Source organism: Gymnoscopelus microlampas, assembly GCF_963454915.1.
Source record: "Gymnoscopelus microlampas genome assembly, chromosome: 11".
NCBI classification, from domain to species: Eukaryota; Metazoa; Chordata; class Actinopteri; order Myctophiformes; family Myctophidae; genus Gymnoscopelus; species Gymnoscopelus microlampas.
Window position 1 is genome coordinate 13,308,860 of NC_139948.1, and position 22,838 is coordinate 13,331,697.

Below are 22,838 nucleotides of genomic sequence, written 5' to 3' on the forward strand. Positions count from 1 at the left end.
TTGATTGACTGATGATTGATTGATCTACAAGCTCACAACACGTTGTGATGCGCGGCGTTGTGAGCTTGTAGATCTGCTATTTTCAAAGAAGATCTTGGGAAAAAAGTGAAAAATGTATAATATGTTTTAGATGGGGGGTCTTTGGATAATAATTACATATTCATTTGGTATGATGTTTGATATGAAATATTTTAAAACCACTGGTTTCAACAACATTATGAAGCAAGTCCAAAAAAGTAACTACACTTTAGAAACAAGGCCAAAAAACCGCAACTACCAATATTTACAAACAACTTTGCAGAAAAACAAGCCCCAAAGTTGCTTAATAATAAGCCGACATGGCAACCCTGCCTGTGGAAAGCCTGGTTTCTATTTACTACTCAATGCTCGAATCCGGCTTAAAGCCCGCCTACTGTATCCGGTCATTTGCACAAACACAAACATGCATATACCAAATCCGTATCCGCTCTAGTCCCAGACCGGATCAGTGAATAGATGCTCGTCTACCCTGGGAGTCGGAAGTCTTCTCGTGGCGCACATGATGCATTTCCCCTCAGCATGTCTTCATTCTCATGGACGTCGTACGTGTGTCAAGCCGAAGTGACTGTCATGATCTCTTATGAATGACTTTACAACCACGATATGCATCTGTAAAGTTATAAAGCATATACCGGTACTGTGAATAGTAGTAGTTTACCACGCATTTAAGCTAGCTGTAAAGTTTCTGTAGCTTGAGCCGTCATGGCTCATGTTAGCCATTTAGCTTAGCACCACGCTAACAACAACAACAACAAGTACCTGCATGTAACAGCAAAAAGGGCTTGCGTTATCACCACCCACTAGAACGTTGCAAAATGGAGGTGGGTAACCGTGACTTCATGAACACCCCTCCCATGAAGACTGTCCGCTTTGGAGGCAGCGTGGTGGACACCTTGACCAAACACAAGCAGGGAGACTCCAGTGACTATGAGCTGCTGAAACACCAGCTGGCTGATCCTGAGATAAAGGACGCCCAGATCATCAACTGGCTCCAGGAGTTCCGGGGCTGCGTGACCCTGCTCAGCAAGGACCACGAGCAGCTCATCTACACGGTGCTGAGGCTGCCATGGCTGGGACGCAGCCCTGCGGTGGTGGAGGAGTACCTGGCCTTCCTCAGCAACCTGGTCTCGGCTCAGACGGTCTACCTCCGCTCCTGCCTCAAGATGGTGGTCTCCCACTTCACCCCCAAGAGAGTGACGGTCCACGAGGAAGGGGTGGACATCTCCGATTCGGACGACGAGAGTGAGGACCTGCCCAGGAACTTCGATCAGTGTCACCGGGCCCTGCAGCTCATCGCCAGATATGTCCCGTCCACCAGCCACTTCCTGATGCCCATTCTCAACGACGGTTTCCCGTTTGTGAAGAAATCCTCCAGAACCCTGGAGTGTTACGTCCACAACCTCCTGAGATTAACCGTGTATCTCCCCTCCATCCGCCGAGACATACTGGAGCTCATCATTGGAAGGATGCTGAAACTGGACGTGAGCGCCCCGCGGGCGGAGATAGAAGAGGTAGAGGAGAACGCCACACTGAAACACATAGAAGGAGAATGTGACGAAGAAGGACTCTTTGACATGGATGAGGACGACTTGTCAGCGTTCAAGGCCTCCGGGCCACCAGGTGGCGCCATGATGGCCCACCCAGTGGCCGAGAGGCTGGACACTCTCATGGCCGTGCTGTTGGCTTATATCAAGGACATCTGCCATGTCGACGGTATGCTGGAGGTGGAGAGGACAAAAGAACTGTACAGAGAGCTGACGAGTGTGTTTGACAAGCTCATCCTCCCCACGCACGCCTCCTCTCACGTCCAGTACGCTCTGTTCTACCTTTGCAGTTTCCGCGTGGCCCTGGCAGAGGCCTTTCTGGAGCACCTGTGGAAGTTTGTTCAGAGCCCCTCACAGCCCGCAGTCCTGCGCCAGGCCGCCGCGGGATACATGGGCAGCTTCCTGGCCCGTGCAAAATTCCTTCCCGTGGCCACGGTGCGCGCCTGCCTGGACCTACTTGTCCCCTGGCTGCACCGCTACATCAACAGCCAGGACTGCGGCGGGCAGAGGGCGTACTGCGACGTGAGCCTGCACGGTCCCTTCTACAGTGCCTGCCAGGCGGTCTTCTACACCCTCATCTTCAGACACAGAGCCATGCTGGACGGCAACATGAAGAAAGGCCTGGAGTATCTGCAGAGTCTCAACCTGGAGCGCCTGGTGATGTGCCAATTAAACCCTCTTAAAGTCTGCCTGCCCGCCGTCACGAACATGTTCGCCGCCATCACCCGGAAGTACCAGCTGGTGTTCTGCTACACCGTCATAGAGAAGAACAATCGCCACATGCTGCCGGTGGTTCGCAGCTCCAGAGGCGGCGACGGCGTCCACGCCAACACCAACCCGCTCGACAGCTTCTTCCCCTTTGACCCCTACCTGCTCAAGGTGTCGGGGAAGCTGATCGAGCCCTTCTACCAGGTGTGGGAGGAGCCCGCGGAAACGCAGCTCGATGAAACCGGCCGGAGGAGGAGGCGGCAGAGCTCTATGGAGGACGAGGACGATTTCCTGCACTGCGGGACGCCGAAAACAGAGAACGTTATGGGAATGACGCCCGGCTCCTATGAGTCACACCTCCGCAGCCCGGCCAGTGTTGGCTCGCCTCCCATCGCCTTCCTGCAGAGACCCTTCTGAATGTTGACTGTTCTGACATGGTCTAGCCTCACTGTTAACTCTTAAGGGTCTGTAACTCTGAGAGTATACAAATGGACGTTTTGGGACCCCAATCCGAATCCACACTGTAAAAAAATAATTTCATCACCATTTGAACACTAGTGTCCCTATTTTGGGCCTATATAGTAGGCGAACATTCGGTGGAAATCGCAGCTCCATAAGCTCAACACATTGCATCGCAACGAGATAGGATGCATTGCGAGCTTGTGGATCTGCTGTTTTCGGCGAAGAAGTTTGATGTCAAGGGAAAAAAGGAGGGGGCCGAGGACAGACCTCTGAGGGACCTCGGTCAATAAAGTATAAATGGTTTAAGTGTTTAAGTTAGAAACATTTTTTGACACATGCAGTCGTTTTAGAAATTGAAAGAAAACAGACTGGTGTTTACATGTACCAATTAAAGAGAGCAGAAATCTAGCTTTGTTAACTGCGTTATGATTATCTTAATAATTTGTATTTAGCTGCAGGGCCCGGTGACACTGATCAAAGTTCCTGGGCAGGTCCTCACTCTCGTCGCCCGACTCAGATAATTTAATAAATCTTAGTACTGTCTCAATCAGCTAAAGATTAAGCCTGTTTTATACTTAGTTGTGCGACCCAGAGACGTGTTGAGTAATTAAATTCATCCCCGTCTTTACCAGCTGCAACGTTAACATTAACGATGCATTAGTAATTACAATCCAATAAGATGGTATATGAAATAGGCCATTCTGCATAATGAGTATTCTTGATTCTTGAGTACTTCTACATTTAGTACTGTAAGTGTATTTTGTTACCAATACCGTTGTACTTTTACCACCAAAAACTTAATAGACTTGGTTCTCAGTAATGCTTGTGCTCTGTCTACCCGCTCTGGACAGTTCAGAAACCTGAACCTTGGGCACCCACTGGCCTAGCGGTCCAGGCGCATAACACATGCTGGTAGTCCAGCTTGACAACGTGTCGCGGGTTCGACTCCCGTTTCGATGACCTTTGCTGTCACCCCCCCCCCCATATCTCTCCCCATTTCCTGTCAGCCTACTGTCCTGTCAAATAAAGGCATGAAAGCGCCCAAAAATATTACATTTTGAATTCATGCAAGTACTATGCCTTCTATTTCAGCATGCTCACTTGCTAAGAAGAGAAAGGCTGTAGTTTCAATAAGCTTAAGAGTCCCCATCGATTATGTCATTGGTTGGCTGGTTTCTGAACTGTCCACAGCCTACCAAAGAGATACAGAGGGAGTAGGGTTATGATTATCTTAATAATTTTTCGGACCCAGATCATTTAATAAATCTTAGTACTGTCTAAATCAGCTAAAGATTAAGCCTGTTTTATACTTAGTTGTGCGACACAATGGGCACACGAGTATAAATCAGGCATTATATTGCCAGTGACTGAAATTGTGCCGTGGTGTAATGAGCATTAATGAGGACCTAGTATATAAAGATGAGGTTGAAAATGATCGGCTCAGTGATTCACTGTGAGAAATAAAGCTTAATACTGTTGACAGCTTTGTCAGGTGGATAATTCTAGTGTTTTATATTCAAAACTTTACTTTTGGCACTCATAAACCTTTAGTCATGTATAAACACCACACCATACTGTGTTTACTGTTGATTCCAGTTGTGTAAATTAATTCCAGTTTTGTAGCCTCTTAACTTGAACCAGAGAACCTTGGGCTCACAACAGGTCCCACTCCCAATGCAATGCTTTGTGAGCTTGTAGATTGGCTATTGTCGTCAAAGATATAATCTGATCTCTGATCTCAAATTCAGCTACAATTATACTGTTAGAAGTAGTGTAAATGTAATGTTTCTATAATTACTGAGCTTTTATCCAAGTCAAATAACAAATATTGTTGAAGCTGCTCCGCATCAGCTCAGTGAATACTCTTCTTTCTTGTTTGGCTCTCTTTGGCTAAGTAGGAAAGTATGTTTAGGGTTATATTTCTTAAAATGGACCCTTGAGTCACACACGCATCAGTACCTTACTCGACCACCTGAGGGCAGCAACATAACACCAATGTGACCTGTGTCCTGAGTAATTATTCATGTACAATGCCTGTTCTTGATTTGTTTTGACTGGACCACAATGGAAATATGTTGTGTTCTTATTTCTAAGAAGCATGTCCATGTTCTCTTAAACTAACAAAATAAATCAAATCAATTAACTGATGCTCTTAAATGGTGCCAGCAACCTTTATTTACAAGAAAGGTTTCTGAAACATTGCCTTACAAGAGACAAAAGGTTCAAAACTACCTGTATCCCGATTGTATTAACAGCAAAACTAAGATTCTGTAATAAATGCCTTTCTAGAAGTACAGTATTTAATTTGAATAACAAATCTAAGTGAAAGTAGTTATTGGTTTTAGAAACTACACAAAAACATATTACATGAAAAAGCTGCTCAATTACAGTAATGTATATTTGTAATTAGTTACTTTTCCTGGCACCCCTCAAACCTTCTCTCAAAGGTTTCCAGATGGAACTGCAAACACAACACATCTTCCTTTTAAGCTTAACCACTTGAACTTTAGCAGCCCTATCCTGGGGTGATTGACAATAAGCTAAAATAGCCCATATACAAGCTTTTATTGGGAGCTTGTAGATTTTCGGCAAAGATAATAGTGTAGGGTAGACCCTATACTAGGGTCTACTTTTCACGCTACAGCACAAAGTCTAAACTGTAAAATGAATACATGAGGGGGCCTAGTACAGCCCTACTGGACTTCACAGTTCACAATTATCCCAATGACATTTTCCTCACATATGTATATTTGAGGCTATTCTGACTTATGTCACTGCTGTAACAGTAAATTTACAGTGCAGGAAATGAATGTGACACAACTAAAAGGTACAACCACATTTTATTATTTGCAACAAAGAAATGAACCACATAATATTGTACCTCCTAATCACATTACATGGAAAGGGCACATCCGTTCAGTTAAGATTAAACAAAATACAGACGGCTCATACTGTATCTACATTTAGAACAATGCCAGACAGACAGCACAGAGGGCAGAGGAGAGCCAAGTTAACATTCTTTCATTGGGTTACATTTATCTTACATCAGTGTGCAGTTGCCGCCTGCATTGCCTCATTTAAACTTGGTTACGCATCGTCTTGCACTGAACATTGCAGATCTACAAGCTCACGTGTTTGTGAGCTTGTAGATCGGCTATTTTTGGTGCGAGACACTGGTCCGCAAATAAGTATAAATCAGGTTAATGTACGTGTATGTGTGTGGATGGGTATGTGATAGTGCAACTCTCCCACCAGCTAATCTCGTCTCGCTTACAGTTCTGCCTCCTCTACCACTCCTTCAGATCATACAAAGAAATTAGTAAATTACAAATTCAGCTGACTTGACTATTCAGAAGTGATCCCAGAACCAAAGTGGGCTCCCTCATCAGTCACAGCTACGTAGCTAATCTGACCACTGGCTATGCAGTCCATAGTACAGACCAGCGACCATTCTTTTGGGTTGGGGGTGCTTAAATGGCAAAGGACTGAAGGGTCCGAACTGCAGGCTCATTTTCTTCGTCGTCTGCTGCTCGGAGAGCGGCTCGGCGAGCGCTTACCGTCGGTCCTGATGAGAAAACAAGGGAGGAAAAAGCCGATAGTCAACACTACATTCCAACAGTAGATTAAGGTTGAGCTGATTCTTCTGGTTCTCCAAATTACAATATATTTTTATCCATGAATAGAGATACTGGCGATCCAAATTCGACAAAAAATAAAAAAGGCTGAGATAGTATCAGAGTGCCAAATGGGAATATAAATGTTGCAAAGAGACAATAACAAAACTTGCTTTATCAAATTAACTACTATTGACTATGTTTTTATATTAGACAATAAACAACTACTTTATGGTCTACTACATTAGGCAAGAATTGAGTCGCTGTTGATGGTGGAAGCCTAAATACAACTTTGTAAAGCATCACGGTGCAACGTGTTGTGTTCTTGTAGATCTACTCATTTTGATGTGCGAAACCAGCACGCAACTAAGAATAAATCAATCAAGAATAATGGCTTCTATTTCAGCATGCTGACTTTCCAGGAAGAGAAAGTAGCTTTGAATCCCCTTCAATAGGCTCCATGCACAGCAGCCATATTGGACAGAAATTGGGCCCCTTCCTTGCTTCCTTCACAGGTGTTACCAATGACACTAATGAAGGCTCTGTTCCATTTAGTGTAGCACAGTGGTTCTCAAACTTTTTTAATTTCAAGGACCCCCATAACTCTGAGAGTGTACAAATGGAACCAAATGGACCCTCCCGGGTCCATTTGGTTCCATTTGTACACTCTCAGAGTTACACCCTCTCAAGGAACCATGAGGGTCCCTGGACCACACTTTGAGACCCACTAGTATTTCCAGTGAGCCAACATGCACAATATCAGCACCCTGACTCTGTTTGACCAGAATGGAACAGAGCCTTCATTAGTATCATTGGTAACACCTGTGAAGGAAGTGAGAAGAGGCCCAATTTTTCTCCGAAATGGCTGCTGTGCATAGAGCCTATTATGTAATTGGTGGGCAGGTTTCTGAACTGTGCACAGCTTACCAGATAAGCCTGAAATTGTGCCATCTTATAATGAGCATTAATGAGATGAGGTTGAAAAGGACTGGCCCACAGTGATTTACTGTGAGAAATAAAGCATAATACTGCTGACAGTTTTGTCAAGTGGATAATCCTAGTCAGCGTATAAAACGTTACTTTTGGACACTCAAAGCAATACAATAGTCACTGTGCAAAATATCCATGGAGGATCTATGCACATGACAGCAAGACATGAGTTTGTGCATGAGTGACTTATGCCTAATGTATACTCTATAGTACAATATATCGCTTGCCTCATCTGGCATAGGCAAAATTCCACCCTCCCTTCCATGGAGACAGAGCAGAAATGTAATTTATTCAAGGTACACATTCTTTCTGTCAGTTACAGACCTGCGAGTGGACGGGGAATGTGCAGCTCTCCTGTGTCTCGGGGGAGAGTAGCTGAGTGAGCGAGAATCCCTCAGTGAATCTGCCGGCACCCTGGAAGGTTTAGGCGGGCTGGTGGGCAAATAAGTGTTAAAATCACCAGAAGAACAGATATTTATTTTCATACAAATTCAAAAATAGTGCTGGCTGTCTAGGGTCGGGATCCGATTCCCTCTTGACGGTCCCATTCCTTAGTGGTTCCCTTTAACGATTCCTATGGGGGATCCATATGGACCCTGTATACAGGTCTGTAACTCTGAGAGTGTACAAATGGAACCAAATGGACCCAACAGGTCATGTTGAGCGTGCATTTGGGATTTGTGAAAGAACTGTGGAAGGCAGCAATAACTACAAAGCTTTTGGCAACACGCTTGGAAAGTAGCACCTCATTCCATAAGGGGCAAAAACTATAGACATAAAATTTGCTAACTAAACCTTTAAAGACAAAGGCAGAGGTACCAACTGACATGAGAAATACACCCCAGTGTCTGGTGGTTCTAGCTTGTATGTCAGTGTTCCACACAGGACACAGGGTCAGGAAAAAATATCAAATGTTTCAAAGTAAAACCTGGAAGTAAGATTTTCTGTTCACCTTTTTTTCTTGGTTTCCTTTTCACTTTCAGAGGAAGATGATGAAGATGAGGAGCTCTGAGCTGCAGTGGTCTTTCTGTTAAGGGGCGGAAAAAAGAACAAGAGATGAATTATGCACATGTCTCTATTCGGCAAACAAACATTTGGCAAATATAGCATATCTACAAGCTCACAGCACATTGTGACGCCTATTTTCAGTTAATACCAATCAAAGCAGTAACTCTGTATGCCTTTGTAGTTATACCATCTGTAATGTATTCAGTAACGTAGGCTCACCCTTTCACCTGCTCCGCCTCGGAGTCAGAGCTATCCGACGAATTTGATGAAGACGAGGAAGAAGATGAGGAAGAGGAGGAGCTGGAGCTGCTGCTCCTTTTGCCCTTCTTTGCCTCTTTGACCCCCTTCCCATTCACCCTGCCGCTCTGCGTCCTGCTGGCCTGCTCGGCAGGCTGAGCGGCCGCCGGTGGAGACCGATTCTTCGAGGTGTCTCTAACCGAATCCCTGGAGTCTGCTTTGTGGCTGGGCGGCGACGCACTGCGGGCCGGGTCAGAACGCCTGGCTTCCGTGGCATGGCCTCTGTTGTCTTTGGAGGGCACATGAGGCGGGGAGGCTTCAGTTCTCCTCCCTCTGTCCGGCTGCTCCATCTTCTTGTCCCTGGTTTCCGACGACGCCTTTGGACCCTTCTCGGCAGGGGGGGCCTCCTTTTTTTCGCGGGGTGGCGAGGGCGACGGGGAGGAAGAAGAGGACGAAGAGGAGGAGGATGAAGAAGAGGAAGAGCGACGTTGAGCGGGCGGGGGAGCATCTCTCTGCCGTTGGCGCTCCCTCCGTTCTTGCTCCCGTTCACGCTCTGCCTCTCGCTCGCGGCCTCTCTCAGCCTCCCGTTCACGCGCTCGATCGGCCTCCCGTTCACGCGCTCGCTCTGCCTCCCGCTCTCTGTTGCGCTCACGCTCCCTTTCTCGTTCCTTTTCTCTCGCTCGTTCCCGGGAGAGTGAGCGGCTGCTCCTCCTCCTGCGTGGGGGAGAGGGGGAGCGTCGGGATCTTGGAGAAGACAAAACAGGGCAATAGGTTTATCAGAATACCATGAATAAAATAAACGTATGACTTAGAGTTGAGCTTTTTTTTTGTTTTGAGACTCATTGTAATTTCCCTGCTCAAAAATCTAATTCATGGTGAAAAAATACCACCCGGTTACAGCTTAATGCAGACACATTTCAAGATCCAACTACTTGGATGGAAGTTTGCTGCCCTATACAAGTGGAGATGTTGTGAATTATGAGTTATTGGCTTGGTTGAATGCTCAATTCTAATTGGTCAATGTATTGGCAATCGGCGATTGGAGTCCAAATGTAATGGTCTTAAAATATAGCCAAATTAAATGTAAAGCGCAATATTGCAAGCTTGACAACGCAGGAATGCATGTCAAGTCTTGAAACGTGTCAGTTGTTTACATCACAAGTCAATCAATGTGATTTGAAATGTGAGTTCACTGCTCGATGCCGAGTTACTTTAGTTACAGGGGAGGGCGGACCGGGCGGGTGATTAATTTATCCCTCAGCGGCAGGATTTATTATTTCACGTTACTATGTTAACCCGACACTGGCACTGCACATGTTACAGCCGAATGTATACTTTGTCGTACGCCATACGGAGTTTTGAGAGCCGACCGTGATGCACAACGTGTTGATGGACTTGGCATAATGTAAAGGACCATTTCCTTTACCGTAAGCAATTGAATAATTTTATAAATCAATTAAATCATTTTGTTATATTTTGTCAATAATAAATTTAAGTAGCCTTGTAACAAACAGTGAGCTGATCATGATTGAGAAATAACGCTTAATCATCCTGTCAAGGTTTATTTCTTAATAACAACCAGCTCATTGTTCGTTATCCCTTGCTTCACATAAACAGTGATTTATACTTAGTTGCACGCTGGTGTCACACACCGAAAATAGCTAATCTACAAGCAAACAGACAGGCTATTTTCGATGTGCAACACGACGCGCAAACAAGTATAAATCAAGGGTTATTGGATACAGAGAGGCTCTATATCTAATGTCACATTACCTGTAGGCGGGACTGCGTCTCCTTGGGCTTCTAGACCTGCTCCTTCTAGCGAACCTCTCTCGGGAGCGATCACGCTCCCTGTCTCTCGCCCCTCTCTCTCGGTCTCTTTCACGGTCTCTATCCCGCTGCCTCTCTCTTTCTCTGTCCCGGTCAGGCTCCCGGCTTCGGCTGCGTCTCGGGGAGCGGGCCAGAGGAGGAGAGTGTCTCCCTCTGGAGCGAGGCGGGGGGTCCTGATATTGCCGCGGTGGGGTGCGGCGAGGCGCAGGGGAGGGCGAACGGCGCTGCTGGACGGCGGGTGGTTTCGGGGACGGAGGGGGTGACGTCCTCACCGCTGGGCTATACCTTTCTGGATGCTTGGCTTCTTCCTTTTCCCTCCCTCTCTCGGGATCTGCAGGGGCCATCCTCCGGGGCGGCGAGGGCGGCGAGGGAGGAGGGGGGCTGGGACTGTCCACCTGCGTGGGACTGTATCGCTCCTGGCCTCTGGCTTGCTCGTCGCATCGGTCTTCGACGGGCGATCTGTGGAGAGGCCTTTCCACGCCTTCTCCTGCTCCTCTCTCATCCCGCCTCTGTCCATCTCTGTCCCCGGAGGCAGAGCTCTCCCTTCCGCCGTTGGCTAAATACCTCTGGTAGGCAGCGCCGATGGCAGGAGCTGGGACCAGAGGGGGCGGGGTCACCTTCACCTTCACTGGGGAGCTTTTGTCCTTCCCTGTCGCGCTGGCTTTCTTCGCCTTACCCTCATCTTCTGAAGACGAGGAAGAGGAAGATGAAGAGGAGGAGGATGAAGAGGAGGAAGAGGAGCTGTCACTGTCACTATCGCTATCACTGCTGCTGCTACTGCTCTCTTTCCCTTTCTTGGCCTCCTTCTCACGCTTCTTTTCCGGAGGGCTCGGATCCCTTGTGCGTCTTTTGTCCGTCTCTGACGGCCTTTCGACTCTGCCCTTCTCCAGGGCTCTGTCTCGGTCCATCCTCCTCTCCACTCCGGTGGGGCCGTCTGGGCGCCGCTCCTCTGAGGATGGTGTCTGAGCACTGGAAGGCTGAGGACCGGATCTCGGCGCATCCCTCTCCCTGCCGCTGTCCCGGCTTCGCACCCTCTCCTTCTCACTCTCTCGTCTGTCTTTGTTGGAGTCCCTCTCCCTGCCACCGTCCCGGCTTCGCTCGCGATCCTTCTCGTTCTCTCGTCTGTCTTTGTTGGTGTCCCTCTCCCTGCCGCCGTCCCGGCTTCGCTCGGGCTCGTTCTCTCGTCTGTCTTTGTTCGAGTCCCTGTCCCTGCCGCGATCCCGGCTTCGCTCGCGCTCCTTCCCACTCTCTCGTCTGTCTTTGTTCGAGTCCCGGTCCTTGCCTCTCTCGTCCTGCTCCCGGTCTCTCCTCTCCTCAAGCCCCCGCTCCTTTGGGCGGCCATTGGTGAGAGATGAGGGCGGGGCTGGCGATGGGGAGTGGTGTGGCGGCTGCCTGTCCCTCGGTCTGTCTCCTCTCTGTCCGTGAGGAGATGCCTCCCTCTCCTTTCCCCTCTCCCTGTCCTCTCGGTTGTCTAAGCCCCTTGGGGATGGCGCTTTCTCCTTCCTGCGCTCCGGTTCTTCGCTCCTTTCTCTACTCACCCGCTTTTTTTCCGCTGGCTCCGGTGGCGACGAAGGCGAGGAAGAGGAGGAGGAGGATGATGATGAAGATGATGACGACGAGTCATGTCTCTGCTTTTTGTCCTGTTTCTTCCCTTCTTTCTCTCGCTCATTCTCTCTGCTCCTGGCACGCCTGTTCTCCGTTTTAGGAGGCGGAGAGGGAGAAGAGGAGGAGTCGTGTCTGCTCCTTTGCACGGCTCCTTTCTTTCCTTTGTCCTGCTGGGCTTCTCTGCTCCTAGACCGCCTACCTCGCTCCTTCTCTCCACTTTCTGGCTGTTTGGCTCTCTCCTTTTCCCTCTCTCTGCTTCTTGGCCGCCTCTCTTTCTCCGCACTCCTGGACCGTGCAGCTTTCTCGCGTTCCCGCTCTCTGCTTCTCGAGCGCCTAACTTTCTCCCTGTCCCCACTCCTGGAGCGCCTAGCATTCTCCCGCTCCCTCTCTCTGCTCCTGGAGCGCCTGCCTCTCTCTTGCTGTGCCGGTGGAGAAGGTGACGAGGAGTCGTGCCTTCTCCTGGAGGAGACCTTCTCCTTCTCCCTCATGTGCTCCCTTTCCCTCTCCTTGTTGGACCTCTGCTGGTGTTCGGGGGAGCTGTGGGCTCTCTGAGATTTCTGAAATACAAAGAATGAAATAAATTGCTACATCAGATCCTCTAGGTCTAGGGTGAAAACTACAATAAACTTCAGATGTCACTTGCAATGTTAAGTTGGGGGTCAAATGTACTTGCCACATGGCAAGTTAACATTTTCAACCATACAATTTGACTGGTTTGATAAATTGATAGTCGCAACCGAGCCGTTTATAATTCAAATTAGTTTATATTAAGGTGTCTTCAATGCTTCACCTCCACTGACTGACTGATTAATTGAGTTAACTGACTAGGAGTCATTATTTAATAAAAAACATAATACATTTGACAAACAGCTAGCCCAACGATTATCCTGCCTGTCATCTAATTCTGTTAAAGGAGACACCAGCACTCAAAGACATCAGACACTTTTAATTATTAGGCAGCAGAATAGTATGGATGTATTCCAGCAATGAAACGTGTTCCATTTGGACTATTCTGCTGCTTAATCATTAAAAGCAACATCGTCAATATTTCTGTGCACCCAGTGAAAATCGTTTATTAGTCACCTTTACAACGAGGCATAACTTGTAAGGATCGTGAAACTGGTGAAGTCAAAGGAAGACAACACACCCCAAGAAGACTGGTTCCTTTCTTCCAGAGATTTACAGGTAAGATTTGCACGACAGTACCAGAGACAATGTCAAAGTTGCAGGACCCATGCTCAGGTGCCAGTCACACACCAACGCTCAAAACGAGAGCGATTACCAACAGAAATATATTGGGGGATTTGGGCAATTTTTGGGGGGCCGCTACCCACACGTTTAGCCATGTTGCTCATTCCACGATTGCCCGATCCTTACAAGTTACACCTCTTTGTAAAGGTGACTAATCAACGATAACAATGATATAAAATACAATACCAATTAGTATTATTGAGGGGACAAAATAGTAGACCAAATATAAGTTTCCGAACTTTTTGTGAGGAGTTTTGACACTGTGTTCGACACGTATGTGTTGTGTTAATATGCAAGGAAACAGCAGAAATGACTGGGTTGGTAAAAAAGGATGCACATGTCAGCTTCTGACCTCTCTTTGATGTGGACTGTCCTCCTTGCGGCCCCGTCCCTGTCTGTCCGGTGACCGCCCCTTTCTGCCTTCATCCGGTCTCCTGATTGGCTGCTCCTGCTGTCGTGCTTTCTGCGGGGCTGGGGATTGGCTGGGGAATACAAGCAGGGGAAAGATTAACGGTTGGTTTGTGAAAAAAATGCTTCTTTAATGTATGCCTTGCAAATTGTATCATCTTTGTGCAGAGAACAGACTGAGCGGCTTCTTTATGCCCCCCTAAAAACCTAATCCATCTGGTGATGTACCTGCGCGCAGAAGCTGAAGAAGCGCTCCTGCGCCTGTGAACCTTGGTTTTTGGCGGACTGCCATCATCGCTCCCCTTCCGTTTCCGCGTCGGCACCTTCTGCTTCTCATCTGAAGAACTAGGGGGGGATCAAGTAGAAAAACTTAGGTTTGATTTAAGTTTCCATTTAACGTATAAGCAAAACTAACTTTGATAAAGAAAGAACAGACTGAACTTTACTTTAATTAACCACTTTATGTTCTATTGCAAGATTTTCAAAAATAGCCAATCTTCAAGCTCACAACATGTCTGAAAATGTTTTACATTTTTCGCCTACAATGAAATACTCCAAATAGGGACACAAGGTTTAAACTGGTTAAAAATCAGGACCAGCTGCATAATTGTCGATAGCGATATTTTTTTTAACAAAAAGTACAATAATGGCGGATATATCAACCAGACCAATATTGGCCACTAGGATATAGTTTAAACCCTGTGCATAGAAAATCTACAAGGATGTACAGAGTATGAGAGCCAAGAATTAGAAGAAATGCGCCACCTACGTACCTATCTCTGTCATCGTCATCTTCTGATGCCGCTCTGAAACAAGAGACATTTCAAATTAATATCACTGATGTCACAAATGTGAAAACAGATGATGGAAGTCAATATCATACATCAGAACTGGCATACCGTTTCTTTTTCTTCTTTTTGGGTTTCTTCTTCTCGCGATTAGGGGATGGGGAAGGACTCTCCGAGCTGAGCAAAGATGGAAAATGTTTTAAAAACGTTATAGAAGCCATCTGCGCTTGGATTTCGCCCCTGAGATATTGAGCACTCTCACAATAGTTAAGACTTCTGTACATTCTTTTGCAGTTAAACATCTTTCTTAGGGTGCGCCAGTAGCTGGACAGAGAGTGTGTTGACCTCATAATACTGAACTGTATTTCATATCCCCCATAAACCCCCTCTCCTATCTTGCCAATATGCTTTTTAAAATAAAGAGAATTCTTTTAAATAATAATTAAATAATATAAATAGTCTTATTCCCAGCTGCTGTATTGACTCAATGTAGCCCTCCGTCAGCTGACCTACTAGTTCCTCACCTGTCTCTGCTCTTGTTCTTCTTTTTCTTCTTTCGGCTCTGTTTTCTGGGAGGGGAATCAGAGTTGTCTGAATCTTCAAGTAACCTGAGGGAGCGAGACAACAAACAGCCTGATAATCCTGCATAACACCTCAAAGTAACATACCAGTGAGGGGAGATGTGCCATTTGTATGAACAAAGGTGTTTGAAACGAAGGTGTTGAAGGTATGAATTGTTTGAAACTCTGAATGTTAGTGTCTAAATTAAATGTCCTACTCCCCTGCCCTCGGAATTTCCCCCCCAAAAATGATTATGAAATAAGGAAAGCCTATTTCCAAGCCAAAAAAATCACTGAAGAGCTGGAAACCAGACACCCCAACTCAAACAGGGAAGTCTGGGATGTCATACCGAGTTCATGAATGATTTTGACGACTGTAAGCTGTCACTTTATAAATTTAGAAATCACACGAGCAAAGCCGTCCCAAGCCAATGTTATAGATCAGAAAAAAAAGACTCAAATCCCAAGCACATTTGCACTCCTTTAACCTCATGAAACCTAGCATCCCTGTTCTGGGACAAACATTCTATACATCTACAAGCACACAGCACTTTGCATTGTGAGCTTGTAGATTGGCTACTTTTGGCAAAGTGATTTGGTGTGTAGGGAAAAAAGGAGCAAACCTATTACAGAAGTGGTTTAACAGACACTCTTATGTTTGGCCAAGAAGACAGGTGTTTTTTTTTTACCTTGCTTTTATTTTCTCACTATCTGAACAGATATACTATTAAAAGAAATCTATTGCACTCAAGTGCACAGGATCTGAGCAAATCAAGGTATATCTTAATTGACTGGTATCAATGAGGCCCGATTAAATTCCAATCCTTTGTATAATTTACCCCACTGCACTCTGTCTGCAGTTATTTAACCACCTAAACACTACAGTATATACTCCGTTGACCTGTGTCCCCCAGGGCACATGCCCAGTATAGGGACGCTAGGGTTCAACATTACCCAAAACATACATCAGCCAGGCAGCAACGTGCGCTTATTGTTGACCACCGGTAAAATTCGTATGCAGTGTGGACATATTGCAAAGGGGAATCCTGGCAGCAGTGTCAGGAAATATTTTAATTACAGACATACAGCATTCCAGAACAAGCAAGCCATAATTGAAATGAGGAAGTTTTGGATGATTTAGAAATTGAAAATGAAAGCACTCCAACAGCCATTTGTAATATCTGCCATGTGAGTGTCTTGAGAGGCGCCAAGCCACATCTTACCTAAATTGGATAGATTTTTACTCATGTTAATGTACTTGAAGTGTGCACTGTGCAGCTGTATTGTCTGGGAAAATATAAAGATTGGATCGGTAGTCTGGCGGTACATTCATTTAACTCACGATTATACAAATGGAACCTTCTCAGTCACCCCATGTCAAATCCATCCCTCTCATCTACTCACACATATTTCTGCTGCTGCTGCTTCTCTTTCTCCAGGCGTTCCTGCTCCCTCTTCTCCTTCTCCTTCACCTTGCGGTCGGGGTGGAAGGAGGAGCCGTCGACGTAGTCGGTGGCGATGCCGAAGGCTGCACGCAGGCGGTCGTTCTTCTGCTGGTTGGCTGCCGCCAGAGCATGCGTCTCTGTCACCCTGAGAAAGACAGAGAAACCTAGAATCACCTGTTCTAAAGTTTTGATCGGGATCCGATTTCTGAACACAGAACCAACATTTTACATTGGTTAAAGGTAGCACTGGATCACCAAAGATCTGAATCTCATATAATCCGTTTTGAAACATGCAGTTTCCAGAGTTAATCCAATTACTATTGTCCAATAGGTTTTGAGAACCTGGGCCCTGAGCATTAGAAGGAAGTATGCACTGGTCCTGGTAGTGAATCAGCCTTTTAACCATGATAAATATAGGAATTGGGAAGGATAACAATTTAGCCTAAATGTTATTTTATTATTTGTGTTGCCCCTTACTTTGGTTAACTCAGTGCCACCATGAAAAGATTCCTGATACTAATGGTGCATGATGTATTATCCTTGTGCGCATAATCCTTATAATTGGACAACTTGGACGACTTCCGGCCAAATATACACGCACACATACAAAAAGAACACACATCGCTCACAATGGGCAGGTATGATATGCTTATATCCAGTGGTTGTTTTCTTTTTATATTCTACACTTTATGTACTTCAACATTTTCTTTTTGAAGGTCTCTTTTAAACAACAGACCGTTATGACTTATGACTTGACAAATATGTCACGGTTCATGATTTGTATGGTAGTATTTGGAGAGGGTTGCTACCGAACTAAGTTTTGTTGTATTTTTAATGCAATGGCCATAAACATCTCAACTTATTTTAGATGAAGCTTTCCTATCTGTAGTAGAAGAGGAAGATGGATGGAAAAGCACCATGGGTACTTACGATGGTCTCTCTGTGGTTGCTGGTGGTGGCTCCTGCTTCTCTTGCAGCATCATGCGGAAGCTGTTCACTTTCTCTTCAATCTCCTCATTAGAATATCTGGACAGCAGAGGGGAGACAACACATTAAAGTTTAAACATTGTGCAATAGTTGAACAATTAACGATGTCAAAATACTACAAATTCTTAGATTTCAATTCTCTTTCTTCTATTACAAGACCACAGTATCATTCAGGGAATAGTAGTAATAATAGTTTTGAAGTCCACCCAGTTTTTAGGGGAAATACAATTTCTATTGAAGCTGTCTTGACACTGGAGAGTAAACAAGAGAACGTACATAGATTAAAAGCTAGATTTTGGCTAAACTTTATTTTAACGGTATGAAAACCATTTGGTTCCGGCCTGCAGAACGTACAAAGTGTGGAACTAAGAGTTGTGCAGTTTATTTTTTTTTAACCGTCAAAACGTCCCCAAAAATGCCACCGTATATTGATGAATAAAAAAAGAAACCACACACACACACATAAACACATTGCAGGGGGCATCTACCAAGTTCCTACAATACCAGGCTGCACCGCAAATTCAGACTGCATTTCTAGGACCATAGTTGACGTCTCGAGTATTAATTCCTTTCAAACAATGTAGGATATTATGTAACACTAAATGACTGAACAGCATACAGTTTGTTATACTTTTCTTCATCTATACACAAGATCTAGATGGACAACTTGATGGATGATACTGCAACCGGACAAATCATGTTGTACTTTTTCATCTGATCCAAGTACAAGATTTTATCTGCAATGGAAAGAAAACTGACCTTTGAAATACAAATGAAATATGAATATGCTTCATAGACGGTCTGTTTAATCAAAATTTGTAAACTTTACATTGCGTCTCACCAATGCTAAACATGGCTAACTGTTTATGCTGTGCAGTTGTTCCAGAGTCAAACTGAAGCCTGCACTCCCGACTTGTCATAGGCACTAGTGTAAAGAACATAATAAGGGGAAAGGCAAGTTTATTTCAACAAGGTAATTCAATGTGTTTCACAAACACAAGTTTCAACAAATTGAGTGTTTTTGCATGTATGCATCAAACAGATGTGCATTTAAAATGAAGAATAAAAAGAACATAATATAAATATGTAGCCAATTATCCTAAACCTAAAGCATAAGGACTCGGGGAGATGCATACACATGCGCAAGAAAAGCCTTTTGACGAAATCCACCAGTGCTGCTGTCCCCTATACGTTTAACGTTGGGTATTTCAATATCGCAGTTGTGCTTTCAAAATGTCAAACATCTACTCTTCCATGGAATTGGTCAAAACTAATACAAATGAAATGAAGTAAATAAGGTTGTCCACCCTAAGTTTCATCCACTTCCAATCAGAACTGTAAGAGCTATGGTTGTTAAACACATAAAACAGTGACTGCAATACCCCTGTCACTGTGCCACACGTGTGTAATAATCCACAGATGCAAGAAACCCCCATCAAATGAAATGTAAACCAACCAGCTGTTCATGTTTTAGATTTGTGATATGATCCAGTGGGATTTTAAGAATTGTAAACACAGGGATTCTTTTAACCTCGTCCCGGTCCCACCTATTCACATTATTATGCTGCCTCACAGCTTAGCTTGCCTTTTTGTCAAACCAAGACCCCATGAAGAACCAAAGGCATTTGAGCCAACGTGAATACAGGCTCTGTCCCTCTTACCCTTGCTCCTCCATCATGTCCTGCAACTCGGCACACTTGACCTCCAGCTGTCTCTTCCTCTGGTGCTCCAGGATGTCTGCATTGGGCTGCCTGTTGAGCTGACTCTCCAGACGTTCTCTGTCCTTCTCGTCCCGCTCGCCACCGCGCTCGTCCCGGGGACGCTTGGCGCGCAGGCTGGACAAGTTGCGCTGCACATAGCCGTTGGTGCCGCTGCCACGCGGAGTGGTCAGTCCAATGCCGTTGTACATGTCTCCACTGAGGACAGTGGGAAAGAAAAAGGGTTAAGTTGGGAACTCACAATGTTAACGTCATTCCACATGACTGCAAATTTAGGTCCACAATGGTGTAAAAGTAGAATATGAGTCAATTCATCAGTTTGGTCATAGTCCACAAAGGGCGTGTTTTTTTCCACACACATCTTGTAAACTCTAGAGCAGGGGTCTTCAACAGGGGGTCCGGGACCCCTAGGGGGTCCTCAGAGTTACTACAGGGGGTCCGCCAAATCTTTATGTGATATGATTTTTCTTTTTACCATAACCACTCGAAACCTAGCATCCCTTTTCTGAGGAGAACTTTAGAGGTGTTGTGGGCTTTTAGATCGGCTATTTTTTGGCAAAGAGGTATAGGTGTAGAGGGAAAAAAGACCAAGTAAACAAAAAAAAGTATAATCTTAAACACAATTTTACACAATATAGAGGGGGTCCCTGCTTCATCTCTCTCTCAGCTAGGGGGTCCTTGGCCTGAAAACGTTGAAGACCCCTGCTCTAGAGTCTAGATATAACCCTTTAATACTGACAGTCAATAACTTTTACTAGTCAGTAGCTATTGTGAAATTAACATTCAATGTTCAAATCTCAAGCTCAACAACCTAAAAAAGGCAATCTGAAAGTGACACCTCTCAGTAGGCCCTAGGGGTTTTGATTGATTGATTGATGTACTTTATTTAGTAAGACATGAGAACAACAGTACATGGAAGTACAAATTCACAATACAAGGTCTACTAAACTGGAAGACTCATAAAAGCACTGAGCTTGTTTCAAATGAGTTCCCCATGCACACAAATCATGATGACAGTTCTAGAGTATTAGCTCATGGTACGTGTGTCCGTGTAAAAATGATGGATATATGCCGCTATGTGACGGCTAGGTAAAAAGACAACGCGGGTCATCATTTCTGGTGACGTAGATGAGTTCTAGTAGTGGTAACATTATTGGACAGGGCAGAAAATGTTACTACGCCTAAAAAATGCAGAGGGATTCGTGTAATATGCATAAATAAAACCTTCCGAGCCCGATGAGCAGATTAGTATATTGTTTCCCGATGGGAACAGAATCAGCTCCAATCAGATACTGGACTAGCATGTCAGGGACAGGTTCATCTCAGGCCTTCATCCATGTTGCCATGTCGGCTTATTATAAGCAACTTTGGGCTTCTTTTTCTATAAAGTTGCTTGTAAAAATTGGTAGTTTAAGGTTGCATTTTTTTTGACTTGTTTCTAAAGTGTTGTTGCTTACTTGGGTTTGTTTCCTAATGTTGTTTAAGCCGGTGGTTCTTAAACATAATGTAGTCCATGTCAAGGACCCCCAAATTAATATGTATTCGTCCACAAAGCCCCCCCCCCCACCCATCTAAAAATATTTAGTGCCAGCCAGGGACCCCCATACAAGATTTGTGGAAAAAGAGGTAATTTTGGACATTTTTGAAACATTTTAACAGGATTATTTTTCTCTTTGTACTTCAAAATAGCAGATCACAAGCTCACAAGGCAAGCTCACAAGGCGTCGCTTTCTGAGCTTGTAGATCGGCTATTTTCAAATAACCGTAGCCTAGTCGCTTCTTCTGGGCTCGTTTTCATAGACCTGGTCGCTTATTTCTCTCGCAGAATCACACTGGCCTTCATGTTGCTCACTAACAAAAGACTGGTCCAAGTTGTTGCGCATAAGCACGTGTGTCATACATACCAAAGGCCTGTTCCTCCTAGAAAAGGCCTGGTTAATACAGTACGTACTAACCTCGTAGTTAAGACGGTGTCGCTTGATTAAAAAAAAAAAAGAATTACAGATCTACCAGCTACCAAGTTAACTCATCGCGATGGTTGTAGATCGGTTCTTTATAAGCTGCTCTGATCTTTTTTGACAAGCGACACCGCGGTACTACGAAGTTATAAATGACAGCTTACTGTTATTACCACTCAATTTAAAGGACAATGAATCCCTTGGGGGTTTCAAGGGTATGTGCAAAAATGCATAAATAATTAATAACAATATGTATTAACGTGGTATTATAATTATTAAACAACCATAACAGTTAAATGTTAGGCCGCTCCACACAGGTCGCTGCTATACTAGCGAACCCGCTCCTCTAAGCTAACGTCGCAGCTAACAATGCTAACATTATTACCTGTGTTTCCTCCGCGAACGGGGAGAACGTCGGAGGAGGTCGACTCAACGCCGACGGAGAACTCAAATAAAACTCCCAAATCCCTCGGCTGGCTCTCCGGTAATGCCTTGTTGTCTGTTGTGTGGTGTGAAAAGAAAACAAGTGGTGATGCTAACCCACTGCTAACTAGCACCGTCCTGTCTGTCTACTCTGTTCACGCCTAGCAGCAGCGGCCACGTGATGACGTTGGTCGTGTCCAGCGTTGCCAGATTCTGCGGGAGAAATAAGCTCTATGAGGTCTATGAAAACAAGCCCAAAAGAAGCCACTAGACTGGAGCCACATGACCACTTTATAGGCTATTTGTGTGAGCTGGTAGATCTGCTATTTTCAAAAAGATCTTGAAAAGAAAAAGTGAAATATTTTGAATACATTTGAACGTTAAAATTATTTTCAGATGGGGGGTTTGCAGAGAAATACATACATTTCGGCCTTGACATGCAAATGTTTGAGAACTGGTTTAAACAATAATGATAAAATAATAATTGGAGCAAGCCTAGCCCTGAAACATGACTGTCATTCCATGACAGTCATGGTGCCAGTTGCCCCTGGGTTTTCGCGGATTTCTTTTTGTTTAGATTGCCAACTCTCACATGTACATAAACGTTCAGATTTCAAATATAAAGTGCTTACCACAGAGCCACGGATGTTACCTCGCGATGCGGACCACATTAAGCACCCTTATCTCCCGTATTGTTCAATAAAAAGCATTTTAATCCGATCGCCGGCCATTTTCTCCAAATTTTCTCCGATACTTTCAACCATGCGACACCTAATGGTTGGGAGGTGTATTGCACTCTGATACATTAAAAAAAAAAAAAAACTGAAAAAAGGAAATGGCCGGCGACGGGCTTAAAATGCTTTTTATTGAACAATACGGGAGATACGGGCACTTAATGTGGTCCGCATCGCGAGGTAACATCCGTGGCTCTGTGGTAAGCACTTTATATTTGAAATCTGAACGTTTATGTACATGTGAGAGTTGGCAATCTAAACAAAAAGAAATCCGCGAAAACCCAGGGGCAACTGGCACCATGACGCTTGTGTATACAAGCGTCATGTGAACCATGGCTAGAGCAAGCCCAAATAATGACACTTTAAAAACAAGCCCAAAAACCGCAACCCGCAACTACCAATATTTACAAGCAACTTTACAGAAAAATAAGCCCCAAGCTATGGCCCCAAGTCGCTTATAATAAGCAGACATGGCCCCAAGTCGCTTATAATAAGCAAACCTGGCAACGCTGGTCAGCGTTGCCAGGTT

At 45.0% G+C, this 22,838-nt stretch overlaps 2 protein-coding genes across 2 annotated transcripts; one reads left to right on the forward strand and one right to left on the reverse strand.

The window, feature by feature from the left end:
* The first annotated feature begins 548 nt into the window (after window positions 1–548).
* On the forward strand, window positions 549–4,887 carry rrn3 (RRN3 homolog, RNA polymerase I transcription factor). The gene has a single exon (XM_084072441.1). The coding sequence runs from the start codon at window positions 855–857 to the stop codon at window positions 2,706–2,708; it is 1,854 nt and encodes a 617-aa protein (XP_083928567.1). The 5' UTR covers window positions 549–854; the 3' UTR covers window positions 2,709–4,887.
* A 687-nt stretch (window positions 4,888–5,574) lies between these two features.
* Window positions 5,575–21,729, reverse strand: srrm2 (serine/arginine repetitive matrix 2). Its single transcript, XM_084072440.1, has 14 exons — window positions 21,538–21,729; window positions 19,138–19,392; window positions 17,420–17,515; window positions 16,449–16,634; window positions 15,009–15,092; window positions 14,596–14,661; window positions 14,470–14,502; window positions 13,925–14,041; window positions 13,641–13,770; window positions 10,376–12,594; window positions 8,585–9,346; window positions 8,310–8,384; window positions 7,682–7,789; window positions 5,575–6,318 (listed from the first exon to the last, which is right to left on the reverse strand). Exons 2-14 carry the CDS (start codon window positions 19,383–19,385, stop codon window positions 6,261–6,263), a joined length of 4,182 nt encoding a protein of 1,393 aa, XP_083928566.1. The 5' UTR covers window positions 19,386–19,392; window positions 21,538–21,729; the 3' UTR covers window positions 5,575–6,260.
* Between the last annotated feature and the right edge of the window lie 1,109 nt (window positions 21,730–22,838).

Excerpts from the sequence above, each read along its gene's own strand:
- srrm2 (XM_084072440.1), bottom strand. The coding sequence starts at position 19,385 with ATGTACAACGGCATTGGACTGACCACTCCGCGTGGCAGCGGCACCAAC. Across the intron at positions 14,662-15,008 it reads AAGAACAAGAGCAGAGACAG|CTCGGAGAGTCCTTCCCCAT; the intron begins GTGAGGAACTAG and ends ATCTTTGCTCAG. Across the intron at positions 12,595-13,640 it reads ACAGTCCACATCAAAGAGAG|AAATCTCAGAGAGCCCACAG; the intron begins GTCAGAAGCTGA and ends TTTGTATTTCAG.
- rrn3 (XM_084072441.1), top strand. The coding sequence starts at position 855 with ATGGAGGTGGGTAACCGTGACTTCATGAACACCCCTCCCATGAAGACT.